At 46.2% G+C, this 22,736-nt stretch overlaps 1 protein-coding gene across 1 annotated transcript in view; it reads left to right on the forward strand.

Moving 5' to 3' along the window:
- Window positions 1-20,527, forward strand: part of SOCS7 (suppressor of cytokine signaling 7) — a 38,952-nt gene extending 18,425 nt beyond the window's left edge. Inside the window, 4 exon segments of the mRNA XM_049779191.1 lie at window positions 3,461-3,589; window positions 14,705-14,840; window positions 15,363-15,507; window positions 19,931-20,527. Coding sequence (XP_049635148.1) covers window positions 3,461-3,589; window positions 14,705-14,840; window positions 15,363-15,483 — 386 coding nt within the window. The 3' untranslated portion in view covers window positions 15,484-15,507; window positions 19,931-20,527.
- The last annotated feature ends 2,209 nt before the right edge of the window (window positions 20,528-22,736 follow it).

Here is a 22,736-nt window from a genome sequence, read left to right on the forward strand (position 1 = left end):
CTTGAACAAAGCCAGTAGACTTGCTTGGTAGAAGGAAAAATTCACCTAGGATCTTCAGACAAATTTTCCTAAGGTTTGCTCATCCAGAGGTACTTTCTGTGCACACAGAGAATTCAGTGTTGGTCTTATAACTGTTGTTCTGAAAAAAAAAAAAATTTTTTTTTCTAAAAGTCACACCAGTGTTTCATACCACATAGTATGGTACGGACCATTTCCTTTTTTTTTTTTTTTAATTTTTTTTCAGTTTTTGGGCCACACCTGGCAGCGCTCCTCAGAAATCACTCCTGGCAAGCTCAGAGGATTGAACCTGGGTTGGCCAGGAACAAGGAAAATGCCCAACCTGCTGTGCTATGGCTCAGACCCTGAGGATCACTTCTTTTGACAAACTGTAGGAATGTTTGTCTTAAGACACATTCATCAGAACTCCTAGAGCTTACGTGATCAACAAACAAGTCTCTGCTTTCTCCCTAGTAGTGGTACCTTCTCTCTTGTAGTCAGGTTATGATTTTTTTTTTTTTTTTTGTTTTTTGGGGCCACACCTGTTTGATGCTCAGGGGTCACTCCAGGCTAAGCACTCAGAAATTGCCCCTGGCTTGGGGGGACCATATGGGGCACTGGGGGATCGAACCGCGGTTCTTCCTTGGCTAGCGCTTGCAAGGCAGACACCTTACCTCTAGTGCCACCATGCCGGCCCCAGTTATGATTTTTTTTGGGGAGTCATACCCAGCAGGGTTCAGGGGTTACTCCTGGCTCTGCCCTCAGAAGTTGCTCCTGGCAGGCTTGGGGGGGAACCATATGAGAGGCTGGGATTTGAACCACCAACCTTCTGCATGCAAGGCAAAAACGCCTTACCTTCATGCTCTCTCTCTCTGGCCCCAATTGTTGTTGTTCCAATGATGCCAAGAATCTGACTTATTCAACACAATTGTCTGGATTGACTCTACATAGATCTTTCTGTATTCTGCTTGGGCCAGAAATTTTCCTTGCATGGACCATGGTCATACAGATAGGTAATATTCATCCTTTGTCAGAACATCCGCATCTGCTAGAGATAAGAAAGGTGGAGAGGGGGGCAGTACAGAAGGTTGGTGGTTTAAATCCCGGCATCCCATGTGATCCCCCGAACCTGCCAGGAGTGATTTCTGAGGGTGGAGCCAGGAATAACCCCTGAGTGTTGCTGGGTGTGACCCAAAAACAAAAAAGAAAGAGAGGGGGGGGAGGGGAGAGGAGAGGAAAAGAAAGAAAGAAAGAAGGGGCCGGAGAGATAGCATGGAGGCAAGGCGTTTGCCTTTCATGCAGGAGGTCATCAGTTCGAATCCCGGCGTCCCATATGGTCCCCCGTGACTGCCAGGAGCAATTTCTGAGCCTGGAGCCAGGAATAACCCCTGAGCACTGCCGGGTGTGACCCAAAAACCACCAAAAAAAAAAAAAAAAAGAAAGAGAAAGAAAGAAAGAACAAAGAAGGAAAGAAGGGAGAAAGAAAGAGAGAGAGAGAGAGAGAGAGAGGGAGGGAGGGAGGGAGGGAGGGGGAGAGAGAGAGAGAGAGAGAGAGAGAGAGAGAGAGAGAGAGAGAGAGAGAGAGAGAGAGAGAGGTGGGGGGGGCTGGAGTCATAGAGCAGCTGGTAGGGTGCTTATCTTGCACGTGGTTAACCCCTGATTTCAATTTCTGGCATCCGACATGGTCCCCCAAATCTACTTGAAGTTGATTCCTGAGTGCAGAACTAGGAGTAATCCTGAATACCACTGCATGTGGCTCCAAAACAAAAAAATTGAAGGAAGGAAGGTGTGCAGGCTTCGGGGAGTTTGGGGACTTGCCTTTCTCACCCAACATAAATTGTACCTAACATGAGACTTTGCATACTAGGAAAGGGCTTCTTTTATGGTCTTCTGAGTCATCACTATGTCTGTCCTACTCTCAGCCATGTTGTGCTGGATCCATTTGGTTTGCTTTTCTTGTGAGGCAGGAAGTAACTATGTAGGTCAGCATAGCTTTCGTCCACGGTTTCCTCTGCCCTACCCCCACCTCACAGAGAGAAAGGAACTTCAGTCCAAAGACCTGAGAATTAATTAGGTAACATTCAGGTTGATTCTGCCTGTTACCCTGCCACTTCCAGAAGCACTATCAGACAGACAAAAAAAAAAAAATCAAAATGCAAAACAAAACATTTTGGAGTGAGGCATTTTTATAAATCTTTTAAAATGAAAAAGGACTAGACTTTGGGATTGATGAATAGATGCTTGACCTCTGGGTTCCTGGTAGGTGAAATGCCAAGACTGAGAGAGCTTGTTCAAATGGCTCTCCAATTACTTTTTGTTCAAAGGGACTTTTCTTCCTTAGACAAATGGAATTTTTAATAGAAGCCCTGTGGGTCTTTCACTTGCCAGTTTGCAATGGAACGTTTGTCTTTGTTGTTCTAAGTGATACTGTAAGAGTAACTGGTGAGACTCGGATTTACAGTTCTCTTGAACAATCAAGAGGACTATAAAAAAAAAAGAGAAACCTTTTGTTTCTTTGATTCTTTGGATTTAGTGTTTCAATTTTTGTAAGAGTTTGTTGTTTTAGGGGGTGGGTGAGGAGGGTTGGGCCACACCTGGCTGTGCTCAGGACTTACTCCTGGCTCTGCTCTCAGGATCACTTCTAGTGGGGTTTATGGAACCATCTGGGATTGAATGTTCTACCCATTATACTATCTTTCCGGCAACATCCTTATTCTTTATTTCTGTTTATTTGTTGGTAAGTCTTGGAAGTTCAGGCTCCTTTTTGTCTTTGAAATTCTGTAAGTTTGGGGTGAAATCTTGTTATGTTTTGAGGGAGTGGTATTTCAGAATACATACATGAATTATTAAGACCCACAAATTGCCGTTCTTATCTTTCCTCAGCTACTCTGTAAATCCTACCTGTATACCTCTCTCTTCATGAGTGTGCCCCACTTGAATTTGCTTTTTCTATAGTAGCCTTAGGGATTATGATTTTGTTTGTTTTTTATTTGGTGGGAGCACACATGATGATGTTCATGTGTTCCAATGGGGTGTCGGGGATTGAACACAGGTTAGCTGAAGTTAAGGCAAGCACTTTCCCTCTGGGTATTGTATCTTATCCCTGATCTATGATTTAAGGATTAGTGTTCATACTCGATACAATCTTGTTTTGTTTTGTTTTTTTACAATCTTGTTTTCTGACTTGATTTAGCTACATATTTAAGAAAAGCTTTTTATTTTATTTTATTTCTTTTTCTTTTAACAAAAGCTTTTTAAGACCCATGTCTTAGTAAAGATAGCATATTTCTTGCCATTGATGGTGGGACAGCCAGGCAGGAATAGGTGATTTCAGGGTTCTCTGTCTTGATTCAACTTGTCCACAAACCACTGAAGTGAGAATCATGAAAATGTTCAAATCAGTCTCCTATATCTCAGCTTGACTTTTCGCTTCTTTTTTTTTTTTTTTTACCCTTCCTGGCAGGGACCTTCAGCCTGTGGTGTCACCCTAAATTTGAGGATCGCTGTCAGTCAGTGGTGGAATTCATTAAGAGAGCCATCATGCACTCCAAGAATGGAAAGTTCCTCTATTTCCTGAGGTCCAGGGTTCCAGGTAAGGCTGTGATGACATTACTTAACCTATTTAGAAAAAGTCCAGATAATATCATAATGTGTTCCCACCCTCTAAAAATGGCAGCTTGGGGCTTTTTCCTGACTCATAGAAGTCACTCTTCTCGAGTCACTGGTTAGTCCCCTGCTTTTCTGTACTTTTTTTGGTTTGGTTTGGATTTTATTTTTGGGAGGGGGGTACACCCAGCTGTATTCAGGACTTACTCCTGGGTCTCTCTAGTCAGGGATCACATCTGTTGGGACTCAGGGAACCAGATGGCGTTTCAGAGATTAAACCCTGATCAGCTGCAAGCAAGGCATATACTATTCTATCTCTCAGCCCCCTTGCACATTTTATTTATTTATTTATTTATTTATTTATTTATTTATTTATTTATTTATTTATTTATTTTGGTTTTTGGGCCACACCCGGCGGTGCTCAGGGGTTACTCCTGGCTGTCTGCTCAGAAATAGCTCCTGGCAGGCACGGGGGACCATATGGGACACTGGGATTCGAACCAACCACCTTTGGTCCTGGATCGGCTGCTTGCAAGGCAAACACCGCTGTGCTCTCTCTCCGGGCCCCCCCTTGCACCTTTTTTAAAGAACTTTTGTTTCTTTGATCACATGAATAGAAAGCATATCCTGCCTTTGATGCCTAGACAGCATGTGAGTATTTAACATATAGAAATGTCTCCTTGTTCCTGATCCCAGAGTTACTTGACACTTGCTCATGAAACGGAGATTAGACTGGGCTGATTTCTACAGAAACAGGAGATAGAAGCATGTTCCCTAGAAAGACAGTGATGAGTGACTTGGAGGCTGACTTCAACAGTCTACTCAGGGTTTGTCCTTGTCACACTACCCTCAAGGATCAGTGCCTTTGTGTTGTGTATTAGTGTTGACTGCAAAGACTTCTTTCCACTTGGGAGCCCTGGGTAGAATTCTCCTATCTGGTGTATTATTGTCTTCCTGCCCAGTAAGTGAGGAGGTGTGTGCTTACTATCTGTTAGAGGCAGAGATTTTGGCGGGGGGGGGGGGGGGGGGGGGAAGGTAGGGGAGGAGGGGTTGAAGAAATCTGCATTTATAGTGCTGGGATAAGTAAAATAACAAGCAGATTAATAGAGAAATTTGCAAGACAAAAGCAGAATCTAAAATGAGAACTTTGTGCTTGCCCATTGAATCAAAGTTAAGACTCAAGCAAAATGTCAAGAAATTGCTCTAAAAAAGAAGTTGCAGGGAAGCCTCAGTAACAGGATTGAACCAGGTTACAGGAATGTGTTTTATAAACTTGATTTAAATAAGGCATGACAGGGTGTGAACTATATTAATTCTCACTTCATTTAGTATTTGCCTTAGTGCTGTCAACACAGTTGGGGTTGGTTGATGCAGCTGAGTTGGTTGTAGGGAAAAGTTAGAATGCCTTCTTAAAGGAATTGACAGTTTCACAGTTTTTCAAGTTTGTAATTTTGGGGTTACTCTTTTACAAACATTTATTTTGTAACTTAGTATTGGAAGTGAGCCCATCTTGACCCTTAGTCTGCTGTCTTCAGGAGGGCACAGGTGGGCAGACCAGGTAAAACTAAGTCTGGTCTGTCCAGGCAGCTCATCGGCTGTTTGAGGTACACCAGAGAAACCCCAGGGGATTGTGGAATCTGGAGTATTTATCCACTTCTAGAGTAATGACAGAATTCTGAATTCTTCAACTCAAGCTGTTTTTATCCCTCACAATTGTGCCCTGCCTGCAGAAATTTTAATTAAAGATGAACATTGTTAAGACCGAGAGTGTGCAATCATCGCTGCTGTGTATTGAATGTGCATCGTGTGCCAGATGCTGTGTCAGTTCTATTTAAATATCTCATTTCTGACAACCCCAAAGTCAGTAGATAAAGCTGTCTCCATTTTGCCAGTGCAGAGATAGAGGCACCAAGGTGAAGTTCCTTTAATAAACTAGGCTACCTGGCTGGCAAGTGCTGAAACCAGGACTCAGACGCTGGCCCAACTAACTTTTTTTTTTTTGTTTTTTTGGCCACACCCAGCAGTACTCAGGGGTTACTCCTGGCCGTCTGCTCAGAAATAGCTCCTCGCAGGCACGGGGGACCATATGGGACATCGGGATTCGAACCAACCACCGCTGGTCCTGGATCAGCTGCTTGCAAGGCAAACGCCGCTGTGCTATCTCTCCAGGCCCTGGCCCAACTAACTTTAAGTTCTGGTTTTTATTTATCAGTTTGCTATGGGTTAGAGTAGCAATAAAATTCAAAGTTGAATTTGCTGGGTTTTGTGGAGAGTACATAAAGAAGACAGAATGGTGTTTGTTGCAGAGGGCGTCTTTCCAAGACCTTTAGTGAAAGCTATAGGTAGGATTTCTATTTTTCCTTTTCTTGTCTTGTTTTTTTTTTTTTTTTTTACTTTTTTGGCCATACCCAGTTACACTCAGGGCTACTCCTAGCTCTGTGCTCAGAAATTACTCCTGGCAGGCTTGGAGGACCATATGAGATGCCGGCGATCGAATCCAGGTCGGCTGTGTGCGAGGCAAATGCCCTACCCTCTGTGCTATTGCTCCGGCCCCACAGGTAGGGTTTCTGTTTGCACTATACTAAAATAAAGGTCAAATTAATAAGGCAGAGCAAGGTTTAAGAAATAACTCAAAGGACTGAACTCATGCTTTGCAAGTAGGAGGCTCAGTCTTGATTACCACTGCCAGATTTCTCCCTTAGCACTTCAAGTGCGGCCCCTGAAACAGAGAGCACAGAAGGCAAAGCTCTCAACCTCTTTGTGCTCTCAACCTCTTTGAAGTCAGTTTTGTTCTTTTTCTTGGGACGGGGGCACAACCAGCGGTACTTGGGGGTTACTCCTGGTTTTGTGCTCAGAATCACTCCTGGCAGGCTCATGGGACCATATGGGTTGCTGGGGTCTATCCAGGGTTGGACGTGTGCAAAGCAAATGCCCTACTGCTGTGCTATCACTCCAGCTCTGTCAGCGTTGTTCTTTTTTTTGTTTGTTTGTTTGTTTTTGTTTTTTGCGTCACACCCGGCAGTGCTTAGGGGTGACTCCTGGCTATGCACTCAGAAATCACTCCTGGCAGGCTCGAGAGACCATATGGGATGCCAGGATTCGAACCAATGACTTTCTGTATGAAAGGCAAACGCCTTACCTCCATGCTATCTCTCCAGCCCCTGTCAATGTTATTCTTGACTGTTGCTTTTTTTTTTTTTTTTGGTTTTTGGGCCACACCCAGCATTGCTCAGGGGTTATTCCTGGCTGTCTGCTCAGAAATCGCTCCTGGCAGGCACGGGGGACCATATGGGACACCGGGATTCGAACCAACCACCTTAGGTTCTGGATCGGCTGCTTGCAAGGCAAACACCGCTGTGCTATCTCTCCGGGCCCTTGACTGTTGCTTTTTGCTCAGTTGTCTTCCTCTGCTTATCCTAGAGGCTTTCAGTGATGTGACTTAACAAGGGGAGAGGATTGGCTTGAGGTGGATAGTCATTAACATTATTGAGCTCTGTCAGTCTTTGCTGGGTTTTTAAGTCAGTGGATTCTGAATTGAGCCTGTTTGACTTTGAGGTGATGATAACTGAATGCCCAAAACGGGTCAAGTATTGCTTAATCCTTACAAAAATCCTTTGACTAGGGGACTAGAGCATAGCATAGTGAGTAGGGTGCTTGCCTTATATGCAGCTGACCTGGTATCCCATATGGTCCCCAGAGCCTGCAAAGAGTAACCCCTGAGCACAGCTGGGTGTAGCCCAAAACACAAAACAAAACAAAACAAAACAAAGCAAAGGTCCTTTGATAGGAATATTTATCTTTATATATATATGGTATATATATATATGGTATATATATAAATTGGTATATATATATATATAAATTGAGGTACAGTGAATTGAAAAGCAGGAAGCAAAATTAAGTTTTTCTGGCTCAAATCTAGAGCTAAATTCACTAGCTGGCCCTCCAGGCTGGTGTTAAAGGGCTACTGGGAATTGTAGGAACCAAGTTCAGGATGGTCTCAAGTAAAGGGCAAAAGAAACTTAATGAAAATAAATATATCAGTTAGATCTGGAGGCAAGAATCTTGGTGAAAATGATGGCACCTAGGCATGGTTTCCTATTTATCTCTCCCAGCTACTGTGTTGAAGCTTATTGATACCAGATGTGAAGTTACTGGTTATGCCTCATAAGTTGGTCCATTTCTGTTATAAACTAAAAATCTTAAAACATGTCTTGTTTGTTTTGGGGGCACACCCAACATTGCTCAGGGATTATCCCTGGCTTTGTACTCTGGAATTACTCCTGGCAGTGCTTTGAATATGGGATGATGTGGATCAGACCTACCCACCCCAAAATCTCATAACATTTACGAGGAGTCTTGAAAAGAGAATGTGATTAGATTAGCACAGAATCTCTGATTCTACTAAATGCAGAACTCAGAGTCAATGAGTCACCCTTAACTAAGAGAATCTTCATTTATCTGTGAAGTTCATGGTATGAGGTGTTAAACTCAGAAACTCATGACTTGAACCATTCAGCCAACCTGTTGCTTTTTAGTCATGTTTTGAATTGCACAAGTCAAATAATATAGACCTTCCTCTCATCATTATTTTTGCACTAATATCTTCACTTTATCCCAGGGCTTCTCAGCCCTATGTTGTGGGCATTTTGGACTAGATAATTCTGGTCTGAAAGAAAGGTTTTGTTTTTGTTTTTGTTTTTGGGGGGGTCCAGAGAGATAGCACAGCGGCGTTTGCCTTGCAAGCAGCCGATCCAGGACCTAAGGTGGTTGGTTCGAATCCCGGTGTCCCATATGGTCCCCCGTGCCTGACAGGAGCTATTTCTGAGCAGACAGCCAGGAGTAACCCCTGAGCAACGCTGGGTGTGGCCCAAAAACAAAAAAAAAAAAAAAAAAAAAAAGAGAGAGAGAGAGAGAAAGTTTTTTGGACCACACCAGCAATGCTCAGAGTTACTCCTGGCTCTGCACCCAGGAATTACTCCTGGGAATGTTCAAGATCAAACCCAGGTCAGCTCTGTATAAAGCAAATACCTTATCCACTGTATTATCCTTCTGGCTTCCTGTAGGAAACAATGTGGTGTAGCAGAAAGATGAAAGTGTTCAAGTGCTTACATATGCAGCGAAAATCATAGTCAAGTCAAGTTAATGATGCTTAACCCAGTCCTTGTTGGAAAGAGATAAAACAGTGAATTGGTCAGAGACTGGGCGTGTGCTCAAGACCTGTGTCATGAGGATCAGGAGGAAGTTTCTGAAGATCAGTGATCACTCTTCTAGCCTGACCTTTCCCTTTCAGATGTCCATGTCTGTGCTTTTATTTATTTCTCTGTATAACCACTTCTGTTAACACAGCCTGGCTGTGAGAAAAATTTTTTTTTTTTTTTTTTTTTGTTTTTGGGCCACACCCAGCGTTGCTCAGGGGTTACTCCTGGCTGTCTGCTCAGAAATAGCTCCTGGCAGGCACGGGGGACCATATGGGACACCGGGATTCGAACCAACCACCTTTGGTCCTTGATTGGCTGCTTGCAAGGCAAACGCCGCTGTGCCATCGCTCCAGGCCCGAGAATTCTAATTGTTCACTGTTTGGGGGCAAATGGTCAGGTTGACACGAAGAAATATCAGAGAATTAACAGGCTTCAAATTGCTATTTGTGGACCTAAGGCTAAAAGTAACACAAATAAGCAAATATATGTGATCAAGAAAATTCAAGTAGGCAAACAATTATATAATTATCTGTGGCTTATTATCCTGATCTCTTTTATAGCACAAGTCTTAGAATGTTGTGCTTTGGGGATGAAAAATTAGAGATATAAATTACTTTTATCTCTGAAACATCAAGTTGAATTTAGTAGTAATATTGTTATCCTCCAACAACTTTATTTATCATAGTTTAATTTATTAAGGCATGAGAAAAAGAATAAATTTCAAGGCAGTTGAGTTTGAAATCATTTTTAAAACCACTTAAGTTTAAATATGTTTAAGAAATCCATGTGTGGATTCTTTGATATATGAGGAGAGAATTAACCACACGGGGAAGGAAGGCTTTTGTGCTTCCAAAGACACCAACCTTGGGCTGGACAAATAGTAGAATGGGTAGGGTGCTTGCTTTTCACATGGCAGACCCTGTTCGATCTCTGGCACCCCCTGCCAGGAGAAAGCCCTAAGCTCTGCCTGTGCAGTCGCCAAATCAAACAAACAAAAAACATGAAAAGCCAAGATCCCAAATTGGGGCTTGAAGATCTGGATGAGGAAAATGAGAAGACTAAGAAACTTAATTAAGGTCCAGAGCAAGAGCCAGAGTAATAGCACAGCAGTAGGGCATTTGCCTGCATACGTCCAACCCAGGACGGACCTGCGTTCGATTCCTAGCATCTCATATGGTCCCTCGAACCTGCCAGGAGCAATTTCTGAGCGCAGAGCCAGGAGTAACCCCTGCGCACTACCACTGTTGGGTGTGGCCCCAAAACAAAAAACAATAACAAAAAAAAAAGAAGCTTGAATCAAGGTGCTGAGTCTATGCTGGACAGCTCCCCTGCTAGAAAAGCTCGAAAAGAAGAAATCTCTAGGGAGAACCTTGGGGACTCCCTGGGAAGCTTCCCAGGTGAATAACTCCTCTGACAGAACAGGTAATCCAGGCTGACCAACTGATTACCTTGGTTTTGTTCTGTAAGCAAGTATTCTAAACTCACTCAATGTTAAGTCTCATCTCATTACATGTGAAATGGGGATAAGAGTGGTAGCTGTGATGCTTAAAGATTTTATAAAAGTGCCAGAGAGATAGCATGGAGGTAGGGCATTTGCCTTGCATGCAGAAGATCGGCGGTTCGAATCCCGGCATCCCATATGGTCCCCTGAGCCTTCCAGGAGCGATTTCTGAGCATAGAGCCAGGAGTAGCCCCTGAGAGCTGCCGAGTGTGACCCAAAAACCAAATATAGTGGGTAGGGCTCATGTCTTGTACATAGCTCATCTGGGATCAATCCCTGGTCCCCTCATATTATTCTATGAGCCCTGCCAGGAGTGAGTAATCCCTGACACAGCTTGGAGTAAGCCAGTCCTGAGCACCACTGTATGTGGACCTCCCCAGCAAAAGAGTGGTATCTGTCTCCAAGTATAGTTTTGAGTTTTTGAGGGGGACTTCTTAATATTTTGTTTGATTTTTTGGTCCAGACCTGGTGATGCTTGGTGTTTTTCTGTGGTTACTCCTGGCTTGGCTCTGCACTCAGGAATTCCTCCTGACAGTGCTTGGGGGACCATTTCGGATGCTGGGGGTCAGATCCAGATCAGCAGCATGCAAGGCAACCACCCAACCCACTGAACTATCATTCCCGCCCCATGTGGGGGACATCTAAGCAGTGTTCAGGGGGCCTGGGACCACTTCTGGCAGATTTAAGATTTAAATAAGCTAAATGTTTTGAAGAGAAGTTTACTTGTCTAATAACAGTATAATGTTACAGTTTTCTTTTTTATGAATGTCAGTTGTCAAGGACCATGGTTTTAGGCATCAAGATGGTTTAAAGGGTTGTTTTTGTTTATTTGTTTGTTTGGGCCATACCCACTGACTTGGCGTAGGGGTTACTCCTGGCTATGAGCTCAGAAATCGCTCCTGGCAGGCTGGGGGGACCATGTGGGATGCTGAGAATCGAACTCTAGTTAGTCCTGGGATGGCTGCATGCAAGGCAAATGCCCTATCACTGTGCTATCTCTCTGGCCCCAGTTAAAGGGTTGGAATGAAGGTTTTGCATTTAAGAATCCCGAGTTTGGGGGCCGGCGAGGTGGCGCTAGAGGTAAGGTGTCTGCCTTGCGAGCGCTAGCCAAGGAAAGGACCACGGTTCGATCCCCCGGCGTCCCATATGGTCCCCCCAAGCCAGGGGCAATTTCTGAGCGAGTAGCCAGGAGTAACCCCTGAGCATCTAACAGGTGTGGCCCGAAAAACCAAAAAAAAAAAAAAAAAGAATCCCAAGTTTGGTCCTTGGCACCACATGGTCCCTGGAACACATCCTCACCCTGAGCCCCACTGGTTGAGGTCAAAAGAAAAGAAAAAGAAAAATGTTTTCGGGAGACAGTCTTCAAACTTTAATTTTTTTTTTTTTTTTTTTTTTTTTTGGTTTTTGGGCCACACCCGGTGACGCTCAGGGGTTACTCCTGGCTATGCGCTCAGAAGTTGCTCCTGGCTTGGGGGACCATATGGGACGCCGGGGGATCGAACCGTGGTCCGTCCTAGGGTAGCGCAGGTAAGGCAGGCACCTTACCTTTAGCGCCACCGCCCGGCCCCCAAACTTTAATTTTTATTACACCTTCAAACACAGTTGGAAAATTATTTGAAATTAAACTCCAAAAATAGTAGATATGGGGCTGGAATAGTAGTGGGTAGTGTTTTTGCCTTGCATGTGTCTGACCTGGTTTCGATCCCCAGCATCCCATATGGTCCCCCGAGCCGTGCCAGGAATAATTTCTAAGCACAGAGCCAGGAGCAATCCCTGTGGCACAATCCATAAAAAGTAGATATTTTGGGCCCGGAGAGATAGCTCAGCGGTGTTTGCCTTGCAAGCAGCCGATCCAGGACCAAAGGTGGTTGGTTCGAATCCTGGTGTCCCATATGGTCCCCCGTGCCTGCCAGGAGCTATTTCTGAGCAGACAGCCAGGAGTAACCCCTGAGCACAGCCGGGTGTGGCCCCCCCAAAAAAGTAGATATTTTCTTTTCAACAATCTGCAAAGTTTTTTTTTTTGTTTGTATTTTTGTTTGTTTTTGTTTTGTTTTGTTTTTGGATCACACTCGCCAGTGCTCAGAGGTTATTCCTGGTTCTACACTCAGAAATCGCTCCTGGCAGGCTCTGGAGACCATCTGGGATGCCAAGATTCAAACCACCATCCGTCCTCTGCATGCAAGGCAAATGCCCTATCTCCATGCTATCTCTCCGGCTCCCTGTGAAGTTTTTTTGTTGTTTTTTTTTTTGTTTCTTTTGCTAAGGCTAGAGTACAACAAATAGGGTTCTTATTCCAACACTGTGTATGGTGCCCCAGACCATAAGCACAGAGCCAGGAGTAAGCCCTGAACATTGCCAGCTGTGGCCCCAAAACCAAAACTAAAATTCCTTTTACAATTGATAACTGAGGAAAGAATTCTCTCAGAGATTGCAGCTTAGATTGTTTCTGACAAAGTTTGCTTATTTACCTTTGAGAGCTGCTTTGTTTTCTGAAACCAGGTTATTCTTTGTTCCTTCCCACGCACTCAGTTCACTGTGGGTGCCACCTGTGTGTCTCCATTCTCTGAAGGTGCCTTGGGGAACTGGAATCTCCACACACAAAGCCTGATAATATAGATGAAGGTCGAGGGTATGGGCTCCCTTAGGGCCTGCTTGGTGGCCTGATCAGACTGCCAACAACACTTTTGCAGTGGGTAGGACTGATTCCAGTTTGCTCACCTGCTCACCTGACTCCCTCCTCTTTGTTTTGTTTTGCTTTGTTTTGTTTTGTTTTGTTGTCTGACTGCTCCCTCTGTGTTTCTTGTTCTTGGACCATACCTGGCAGGGCTCTGGGACCCCACCATGACAGAATAAGCCCCAGCCTCCTACCTGCACAGCATGTGGGTTTTAGCAGTACCTTTTCTTTAAGAGCACCATCCTCTTGTTTTCCTTGTTTCTTTGTTTCTACATCCAGCCTAATTTTTTTGGGGGGGGGCACACTCATTTGACGCTCAGGAGTTACTCCTGGCTATGTGCTCAGAAATCGCTCCTGGCTTGGGGGGACCATATGGGACGCCAGGGGATTGAACTTTGGTTCGTCCTAGGCTAGCGCTTACTAGGCAGATGCCTTACCTCTGACGCCACCACTCTAGCCCCCCAGCCTAAATTTTAAAGAGGCAAGCGAAAGGGGAGTGCTGGGGGAGGGATAATAAGAGGTGACTAAACCTGATTTTCCTGGTTTGAAGTAAATGGCAGGATAGACTTGCAAGTTCAGATTTCAGCCTCTCGTGCACTGAGTAGCCTCTCAGTACCCTGCTCTTACCTCTTGATGGGCTGAGCAGTGCCGCCCATTCCCCTGAAGAACGGATGGTGAATGAGTGCTGTACAGTATGGCCCTGCCCTGAGCACCTCAGTCCGCCATTGTCTGGACATTTGACTCTCCCCGGCACGCTCATTTGGAGAAAGCCTCATGCCCCAAGACCAGAATATTAGAGAGACTTGGGCCTGCAGAAAATAATCGGTCAGTGGGATAAAACAGCTTCAGGAACTCCCAACGTGCAAGCCTTCCTCTCCTAAGAAGCAGATAGCTCAGTAGAGACAAACCAGAAATGCAAGCAAACGTTTTTTTTCCTGAGACCCAGGGACTTTATTAGGAAGCCTCAGACCATACGCTGGGGTGGAGAATAGGGAAGGACCTGGTTAATCCAGCATTGTTTTTTGTTGTTTGTTTGCTTTGCCTTCAGGCAGTCCTAGGGTTACTTCTGCTTTGCACCAGGAATTACTCCTGGTGGTGTTCTGTGCATGGAATCTGGGTTGCATACAAGGCAAGCACCCTACTTGCTATACTAGAGCTCTGCCCCGCTGTCTTTATTCTTTATTTTTTGGAAGGAGAGATACACCTGGCAGTGCTCAGGGCGTACTCCTGGCTTTGTTCAAGAAACACTCCTGGTTGGCTTGGGGGACCATTTGGTGTCCTGACACCATTTGGTATCAGGCAGGGATCATACCCAGGTGAGCTATGTACAAGGCAAGTGCCCTGCCCACTATACAATCTCTCTAGCCCATCATTGGACTCTTCTGATGAACAATACTCCTAGCTCTCCTAGCTTTATTCTTGGTTATTAACTAAATTTAGGGGACCAGGGTCATGGCTCAGTGGTAGGGCACTTACCTTGCACATGTGAGACCCTGGATTTGATCCCAGCATCATGTAAGAACAAACAGTAATGGTCAGGACAGAGAGCAGGGCAGGCTAGGGTCCCTTCAGCATGGAATCTGAAGCAGATTTTTCACAAGTGGAAAGAGCACATCCCAGCTCAGAAAAAGCCCCTCTCTTTCTTTCAGTCTCCTTGATCCTCTTCAGAAGAAAACTGGTCCGCTACATTATTTTCTATGGGTATTTCTCTTGGTTTTCTTAAAGGATTGCCACCAACTCCTGTCCAGCTGCTCTATCCAGTGTCCCGATTCAGCAACGTCAAATCCCTTCAGCACCTTTGCAGATTCCGAATCCGACAGCTAGTCCGGATCGACCACATCCCAGATCTCCCACTGCCTAAGTAAATAGGGTCAAGCGGGTGGGTGGGAGGGGATTTTGTCACTGAGAGTGGGGACTGTGGGCTGAGTGCACACGCTGAGCCTGGCAGCACCGGCCGGCACCATCTTTTTTCACTTCTCCTGTGTCTTGGCACCTAACTCAGGAACTGTCTATCACATCGCAGGCAGAAGGGAAGAAGGTGTGTGCTGGCCCTCCTCCTGCAGTCTCTGAAGGGTGGCGTGGAGGCGTTGGAGAGAGGGAGACAGAATTCTAAGTGAGAAAATGGAAAGTTTGTTAGGTCTCAGTCTCTGGTGCCATTTCAACTCCATAGGAGTGAAAGAAGAAAAGGGTTGAACATAGGTGCTTTTTCATTTTTTTATTTTAACAATCTATTTTAGACACTGTGGTTTACAGTGCTGTTAATGGTAGGGTTTCATTCACCACACCTTCCACCAGAGGTGGAGGATGGTTCCACCGAAAGATGTTTTTTTCCTTTTTAACTTTATGTAAATAAAACTTTATGTATCCCTCTTGTGTTTTACAGACCTCTGATCTCTTATATCCGAAAGTTTTACTACTATGATCCTCAGGAAGAGGTATACCTGTCTCTAAAGGAAGCGCAGCTCATTTCCAAACAGAAGCAAGAGCTGGAGCCCTCCACGTAGCCAGGGCCCTGGTCGCCACTAAGGGTATGAGCCCTAGGGTCTCCTGGATGATTTTCATTGTTCTGAGCCTATCACTTTCCCTATAATCCGTACATCTACCCTGGATCTCAGCATCTGTCCACAGAGTTAGTCAAATCTGGTCACAAGAGTCTCCAGAGGTGCACATGCCTCCGGTAGGGAGAAGGGAGAAGAGCAGAGGGGTGTGAGATGTTTCAAAATATTTGCAAGTAACATGAGGTCCAGTCACTAAATAACATTGAGGACATGCACACATGGCTAAGTTGTTCCAAATTTTCTACAAAAGACAAATCTATAAAGTGGAGAAACAAAGGAAATACAAGCATGCCTTTAAAATATATTTTTGTTTGTTTTGGGGCAACACCTATTGGTGCTCAGGACTGTTCCTGGCTTTGAGCTCATAGCTTAATAATTTCTGGAGGGGCTCAGAGGACCATATGGGTTTCTGGAGATTGGACTTGGGTCAGCTATTTCAAGGCAAGTGCTTTACCTGCTATTACTGTTTCTCCATTTTCATTTTAATGATTTGAAAATTTTAGGCCTCCCAAATGGTGCTTAAAGGAGTCTTGTTTCTCCTAGCAATTTTACCAACTGGGCCAGTGGTTAATTGTGAAGGACCAAGGTATGATAACAGTGCTTTGAGGATCTGTTGGTGTAGGAAACAGTCTGTGCTCTGTCTCCTGCCTGCAAACATGCCTTTAGTAGCAATGCACATGCACTTCAATGAAAGCTGCTCCATGACCCACAGCTTGGGATATGAATATCTGGGGAATTAACCAGTTCTTTTTCGTTGTTGTTATTTTTGTTTTTTTGGGTGACACCCGGCAGCGCTCGGGTTACCTCCTGGCTCTATGCTCAGAAATTGCTCCTGGCAGGCTCAGGGGACCATATGGGATGCTGGGATTCGAACCACCGACCTTCTTCATGCAAGGCAAACACCTTACGTCCATGCGATCTTCTGGCCAGAATTAGCCAATTCTTCTTTCTTTTTGGGGGATTGGGAGTTTGGGCACCCAGCAGAGCTTAGAGATTATTTCAAGTTTTTGAGAGGAGGGAACTATACCCAGCAGTGCTCAGGAGACCATTCCAGCTATCCACTCTTCTATTTAGAATTCTCTTAAGGTCATTGAAAAGTAAATTGGGGCCTAGGAAATGACTCAAAGTGGTAGAGCAAAAGCTTTGCATGCTGGAAACCCTGACACCACATGGTCCTCCTAACAGCACCATTAGAAGCCACCAGGCATTTCCAGGTGTGGCTTTTGTTGTTGTTATTTTATTTTTGGGCCATACATGGTGTGCTCAGGGTTACTCCTGGCTCTCTTCAGGAATAATAACTCCTGATAGTGCTCAAGGAATACCAGGAATTGAATCTGGTTTGGCCACATGCAAGGCTCTCCAGATCCATGTGTGGCAAATTTTAATCGTAGAGCAGTTAGTACAGAGGGTAGAGCAAGTATCTTGCACATGGCCAATCTAGGTTTAAGCCACAGCACCCCCTGTATACTCCTGAGTAATCCTTTAATAAAGAATCAGGAATAAGGGCCGGGCGGTGGCGCTAAAGGTAAGGTGCCTGCCTTGCCTGCGCTAGCCTTGGACGGACCGCGGTTCGATCCCCTGGTGTCCCATATGGTCCCCCAAGCCAGGAGCAACTTCTGAGCACATAGCCAGGAGTAACCCCTGAGTGTTACCGGGTGTGGCCCAAAAACCAAAAACCAAAAAAAAAAAAAAAAAGAATCAGGAATAAGTCCTGAGCACCACCACATATAGCCCCAAAACCAAAATAATTAATTAAAGAAGTGTAAATTGGGAGATTGAGTTCAAAGTGCTTGCCCTGGGTTTGTTCCCCTGGGAGTGCGCCACACCCTTGAGTACTAGTGGGAGAGACACCAGTCCTGTTGGAGTGGCTCCAAGAAATAAGTCCTTTGGTTATGTTTTCAGGTTGTTAGTTTATTCGTTTTTTGAGCTTTGGAAGTCAAACTCAGGGCCATAAACACGTTCTACCATGAGCCATATCCCTTGTCCCCCTGGGGCTTTTGAAAAGAATAAGTAGTTTAACAAGAAATTTATCTGAAAGGTTATTCTCTAATTGCTGTAAGGAGTTCTCATCTATTTTTCCACAAAACCCCTTGACCCATTAGTTTGCGTAGTGCAGATTCATTCTCATATGTTAGATTGCGTTTATGTAAACACTGGAAAATAGAGCTGAGAAGGGAAGACAGTTGCCTGAGTTGGGTGGTGTGGGTTATAGGCAGAATCCGCTCTCAGGATGTACTGACACCTCCCGCCCCCCCATTTTTCTCCAAAGTGAGTGTCACTAAGTCGTTCTTTCAGCACTGAATCATTGTTTCCCTTCTGCCTTCTCTGTGCTCCAGTACTTCCCCCACAAAGGACAAGCTTAAGGGGGAAACCTACAGAAATAACAGCCTTAGAATAAAAGGGAAGGCCATAGAAATATCACCTTAAGGGGTAAGGCAGTTGCTTTGTATACAACCAACCCTGATTCACTCCCTGATTCCACATATGATCCCCCAAGCACCACTGAGCACCTGGGTATGGGGCCCTCTCAGAAAAGGGGGATTTTTTTTTTCTCTCCATCCTCTCTTCATAATGGCAGAAGACAGCTGCTGCTGCTGTGACCCAGCTATGTGTCTGCTCTTAGCTCTGTGAGACCTAGTTGTGTTCTTGGGGGGTGGGTGATGAACTGGACTAATAAGAATTAATTTAGTAAGAAGGAATGAAGAGGGCCCGGAGAGATAGCACAGCAGTGTTTGCCTTGCAAGCAGCCGATCCAGGACCAAAGGTGGTTGGTTCGAATCCCAGTGTCCCATATGGTCCCCCGTGCCTGCCAGGAGCTATTTCTGAGCAGACAGCCAGGAGTAACCCCTGAGCACCGCCGGGTGTGGCCCAAAAACCAAAAAACCAAAACCAAAAACAAAAAAAAAGGAATGAAGAAGGGAGGTTAAGAATTGGTAACTTGGGGCCGGGCGGTGGCGCTGGAGGTAAGGTGCCTGCCTTACAAGCGCTAGCCAAGGAACGGACAGCGGTTCGATCCCCCGGCGTCCCATATGGTTCCCCCAAGCCAGGGGCGATTTCTGAGCACATAGCCAGGAGTAACCCCTGAGCGTCAAACGGGTGTGGCCCAAAAACCAAAAAAAAAAAAAAAAAAAAGAATTGGTAACTTGGCATGCAGGTGCTCATTAGGCCCCTGCACATGGTGCCCACATGCACAAGTCACCCACATCTCCCCTTCTGAGATGTGGACTTGCCCACTTCCATGCTGGGTTGTATACCTTGGTGCTCTCTGCCTCTAGAGAAGCCTGTGCTCTCTGAAGAACATCACTCTCTCCTTTTCTTATCCTCTCCCTCCATTCCTCAATAAAATCTATGTTCATCAGATTGTATGTGTACATGCAAGCACACACATATACAAACACGTGCTCACACATACACAAACACGCATGCATACATACATTCACACACACACACACACACATGACAGACCCTTTTGTATTACCTCTGCCTACGTCACATACTTGAATTTTGGAATTTCCTTTGGCGTGGAAAGAGAATCTGAACCCACGAAGTGTTCCAAAACCATGACATCTACAACGCAATATCCTCCCTTTGCCTTTCTTCACCTCTCCACAGACATTGTCCTCTGTTCGATTATTTTTTTTGTTTTGTTTTTTGGGCCACACCTGGCAGTGCTCAGGGGTTACTCCTGGCTGTCTGCTCAGAAATAGCTCCTGGCAGGCATGGGGGACCATATGGGACACGGGGATTCGAACCAACTACCTTTGGTCCTCGGTCGGCTGCTTGCAAGGCAAACACCGCTGTGCTATCTCTCCGGGCCCCTCTGTTCGATTCTTTTTTTTTTTTTTTTTTTTTGATTTTTTGGGTCACACCTGGCAGTGCTCAGGGGTTACTCCTGGCTCCAGGCTCAGAAATTGCTCCTGGCAGGCACGGGGACCATATGGGATGCCGGGATTCGAACCGATGACCTCCTGCATGAAAGGCAAACGCCTTACCTCCATGCTATCTCTCCGGCCCCCTCTGTTCAATTCTTGACGCAAACTACAATAAATGGTGAAACACACTCAAAAAAAAAAAATCTATGTTCACTTAAAAAAAAAATGGTGTTGCCAGTTGTGACCTCAATACAAAAATAAAATAAAGAGTAAGAGGAATGAAGAGAGAAGTAGTTAATATAATAGTTAATTTTGTAGCAATCTGGGACCTTTATAAAGTCTCCCAGTTGTAGGTTGCTCAATCCCCTAGCAGAGTTCTGCCACCCAAATCCCCATCAGAGATAGTCTTTGCACCGGCTCTTACCTCTTCTGGAATCCTACTACTTACTCTCCAGACTAGCTGGCCTGTGCTTTGTGTTGGTACCACTCTGCTGAACCCGTCATTTTTCTCTTTCCCTTAGGCATTGGCTTGCCGAGCTCTAGTTTTGATGAACCAAATGAGATGGGGAGTGAGGGGAACCGAGGCCAGTGACTTGGATGGCACAGAGACTCGGTTCTCTGGCCACCCTGGGGCTGGAAGAAGCACACATCGTCCTACCCCTTGTGACCCCGGAACTGGAGGAGCACCTCAGAAAGCTGGACCAAGTCTCAGCACTGTTCTCTCTCAGAAGCTGTGTTTGGATGTTCCCATTTCTCAGAGTGGACCTCTCCCCCTGAGGGCCAGCTGAGGTGGTCCTGCCCTTTGTATTGGCAGTGGCGCCAAGGTGTGAGCAGGTCCATATGGCGACAGAGGGAGCTGCTGGTGATGGTCCCTGGAGCTGGTGCCAAAGGGCTGGCTGCAGGTCCTCAACATGGAGGGGGCAAGAGGCGGAGCGATGAATCCGAAGTGCAGATCACACGGGAGACATCTGGGGGGATGGGAACTAGCTTCTCTGTTTAGCTCACACCATCACCCTCTTCAGAAGGAGCTGACTAGGAAGGAGGGTAGGTGGGCTCAGAGATGACAGACGGGCTAACAAGGCCGCACAGCGCATCCTTCTAGGCTCAGGAACTTGATTGCAGAATCATCTCGTACAGAACCCTAAATTCCTATGCTCTGTGACCTCATGAACCGTTTTTTCTCCCCATCCCCCAGCCCATTTCCTTCTGCCCCCTCTTTCCCCCCCCCCCCCCAATAACTACATTTCACCCTGGCCCTGGTATAGCATCATTCCTCTTGCTTCTGCCAGCTGTCAAGGAAGTAGCTTTTCTTATTCCCTGAGTAGTTGAGCACTCCAGTTCGAGGCTGCTAAAATTAATGGAGCAAGCCTGCTTCCCGATCCTTAATGGCAAAGCATCCCCCTGACTTAGGAGTCACGTTCCTTCCCTCCATATGTTGTCTGCCAGCTAGCAAGAGGGACTGTGGAGGAAGGTGAGAAATGAAAGCTATTGTTGTGTGCAGCCTGAATGGGGTTTCCCAGGTGGAGAGCGGCCCATCCCATCTCCTCTAGCTAGATCAATGTCATCCCACTTAAGGCACGGAAAGTGGCCAGCGTTACTTTATTTTCCCGTGTTCTTTCCGCTCACCCAATACCTCCCTGGATCAGAGCCTGTTCATCTCTGCTTGCTGGGAAGTGTCAGGTGCCGGTTTGAGAGGTGCCTGGCTTCCAGGTGTGAAAGTGGAGGAGGAAGGAGAAAAACCTTAGTGTTTTTCAAGCACACTTTCATTTTTCTGAATTGAGCCACTGTCAGGTTATGTAACAACACCGTTGCTGTTCTGTAGAGCAGCTGGGAAGAGGCTGCTATGAAGAGGTGAAGCCAGAGCTGTTCGCCCCTTTGGTTTCCCCCTGCTCATGTCCATATCTTTAAACAATGGTGCTGTGAGGTCTTATGGTTTCCTGCTGGCTGGGGCGAGGCTCTGCTGTCTCGGTAGCTTACTGGAGCATCAATCTGGAAGCTTTGGTCATCTGCCCTTATTTATGTCCTGCACGGAATGGCCACTGTCCTTATGTCGCTGGTTGGAGAGGACACGCGCCTCAATCCCTGCGAGTGCTATGTGTGGCACTGGTGTTGCCCACTGTGATTTGTCATGAGGTGCCACTTCTATCCTTGCCCCCAGCCATTGAAGTTTTTGGTTCCAGAAGTCAGCTCAGCACTGTGTCTGGCTGCTCTAAGCTGCAGAGTAAGTTGCCATCTTGAGGCAGGGCTCCCCAGTTGTCTAGAGTATTTGGGGCCCTCGAGTGACAGGTATGTGGAGGCAGGGACCTTTTGGAGTGTTTTCATTTTTTGTTTTTAACCATTTCAGCCATCTTAGAATTATTTTTCAGTGTGTTTTTGTCAGGCTCTGGGCCAGACATGGTAGGAAAAATCAGAGGCAGAATGCAGGAGATCTTGTTGGCAGCCACCACACGTGAAGCGATGGGGCGTGGGGAAATGACTCAGTGTGGCAGCGAGGACCAAGGATGGCCCGTTAACACACCAGAGTGGGTAGGACCCTGGGTAGTCCAGATGGATGCAGTAAAACTTGTGGTGGCAGTGAAGCTTTGGGTAGGAGGACAGAATCCCGGATGAGAAGTTCTGCCTGGCCACAGGAATCTACCTGCTGGGTGCTACACAAGGCCCGCCCCAGCCTGGCACCAGAGATGTGTGAGGGTAGATAGCTACCCATCCCCTTGTCACACTGGAGCTTCTTGCTGTCTACATCCGTTCAGGTAAAACCAGACCCGCTGAGGAGCCAGAACTCACCACAGCCACCGCCTTGTTCACCCTCCATAAAGCAGGTTATGGGTCCTGGTGCCAGAGGAAGGGGTGGTGGTTCAGTTAGCTGATGCCATCTCATCAGAGGAAACAGCAGGAACTATCTGCCTTCATATCCCCTGTACCCATCCAGCCCCCCCCCCCCCCCCCCCCGTTCTCTCTAGCCCTCACTGAAGGACGGCAGCTAGGTTAGTTAGGGTTCAATCACAGCCTGGGGTGCAGGTGGCATCAGTGCCCGCTGACCCTGACTTCCCCCCCTCACTGGTGTCTGATCTGCTGTAGCCTTCCTCAGGACACTGCTGCCACTGCCACGTGCTCTGACTCAACCTTGACCGCTGTGGCAGAAATACAGGATTGGGGGTGGTGGTGGTGGTGGTGCCTGAATAGGTGGGTGGCAGCTAGGAGTTTGGGACCATTAGTGAAGAAGACCTTGGCTTTCCTGTGCCTAGATATAGTAAATGTGACAGTTCGAAGCAGGGCCATGAATGGGTAGTACCGCTGTCCAGTGGGGAAAGAAAGGTTGGCAGGGAA

This window comes from Suncus etruscus, chromosome 1 (assembly GCF_024139225.1).
Source record: "Suncus etruscus isolate mSunEtr1 chromosome 1, mSunEtr1.pri.cur, whole genome shotgun sequence".
Lineage (NCBI taxonomy): Eukaryota > Metazoa > Chordata > Mammalia > Eulipotyphla > Soricidae > Suncus > Suncus etruscus.